At 65.8% G+C, this 497-nt stretch overlaps 1 protein-coding gene across 1 annotated transcript in view; it reads left to right on the top strand.

The window, feature by feature from the left end:
- The first annotated feature begins 146 nt into the window (after positions 1 to 146).
- PPIC (peptidylprolyl isomerase C (cyclophilin C)) overlaps positions 147 to 497 on the top strand; it is a 14,297-nt gene continuing 13,946 nt past the window's right edge. The window contains exon 1 of the mRNA XM_008566517.1: positions 147 to 347. Coding sequence (XP_008564739.1) covers positions 147 to 347 — 201 coding nt within the window. The remainder of the gene's footprint in view (positions 348 to 497) is intronic.

The raw sequence follows: 497 nt of genomic DNA, 5'->3' as shown, positions 1-497 counted from the left end.
GGGCGCCCCCGCCGCCGGCTGTTCGCACTTGGTCTGCCGGGTCGGTGTCCGACGTGACCAGCCCGGAGCTGGGAGAGGCTTCCGGACCCGGCGGGCCCTTGCTCCAGGAGGGAGACGGGCCTGGACTCGGGAACAGAGCAGGAAGAATGCGGAAGGGATTCTTTGGGGACGGGCCGCTGCCACAGATGTCACCGGGCCTGGAAGAGCCCCGCTCCAGCCCGGGCTGTGGATGTGTCCGGGCTGGAGTTCCCCGTTGTCCTCCCCCGGACGAGGCTTTCAGACTTCGGCGGCTGGTGGGCCGGCCATGGTCTTGGGACAGTGCTAGGCACGGCGAAGGCGACACCTGTGTAACGGGGACGCGGGTGGGGGTGGGGGGTCACTGCCAGGAACTGCGTCTTTAGGCCGCTGCCTCAGTTCTTTTTCAGAGTACTTAAGGTTAGAAGATAATGGGAGGGTGCAGGGAGAGAGGGAGGGAGGGGATAATTTGGTGCCCACTG

The sequence above is a fragment of the Galeopterus variegatus genome, unplaced genomic scaffold, assembly GCF_000696425.1.
Source record: "Galeopterus variegatus unplaced genomic scaffold, G_variegatus-3.0.2 Scaffold249, whole genome shotgun sequence".
NCBI lineage: Eukaryota > Metazoa > Chordata > Mammalia > Dermoptera > Cynocephalidae > Galeopterus > Galeopterus variegatus.
The sequence above is the reverse complement of the archived record's forward strand: the minus strand, read 5'-3'. Positions and strand labels throughout refer to the sequence as shown.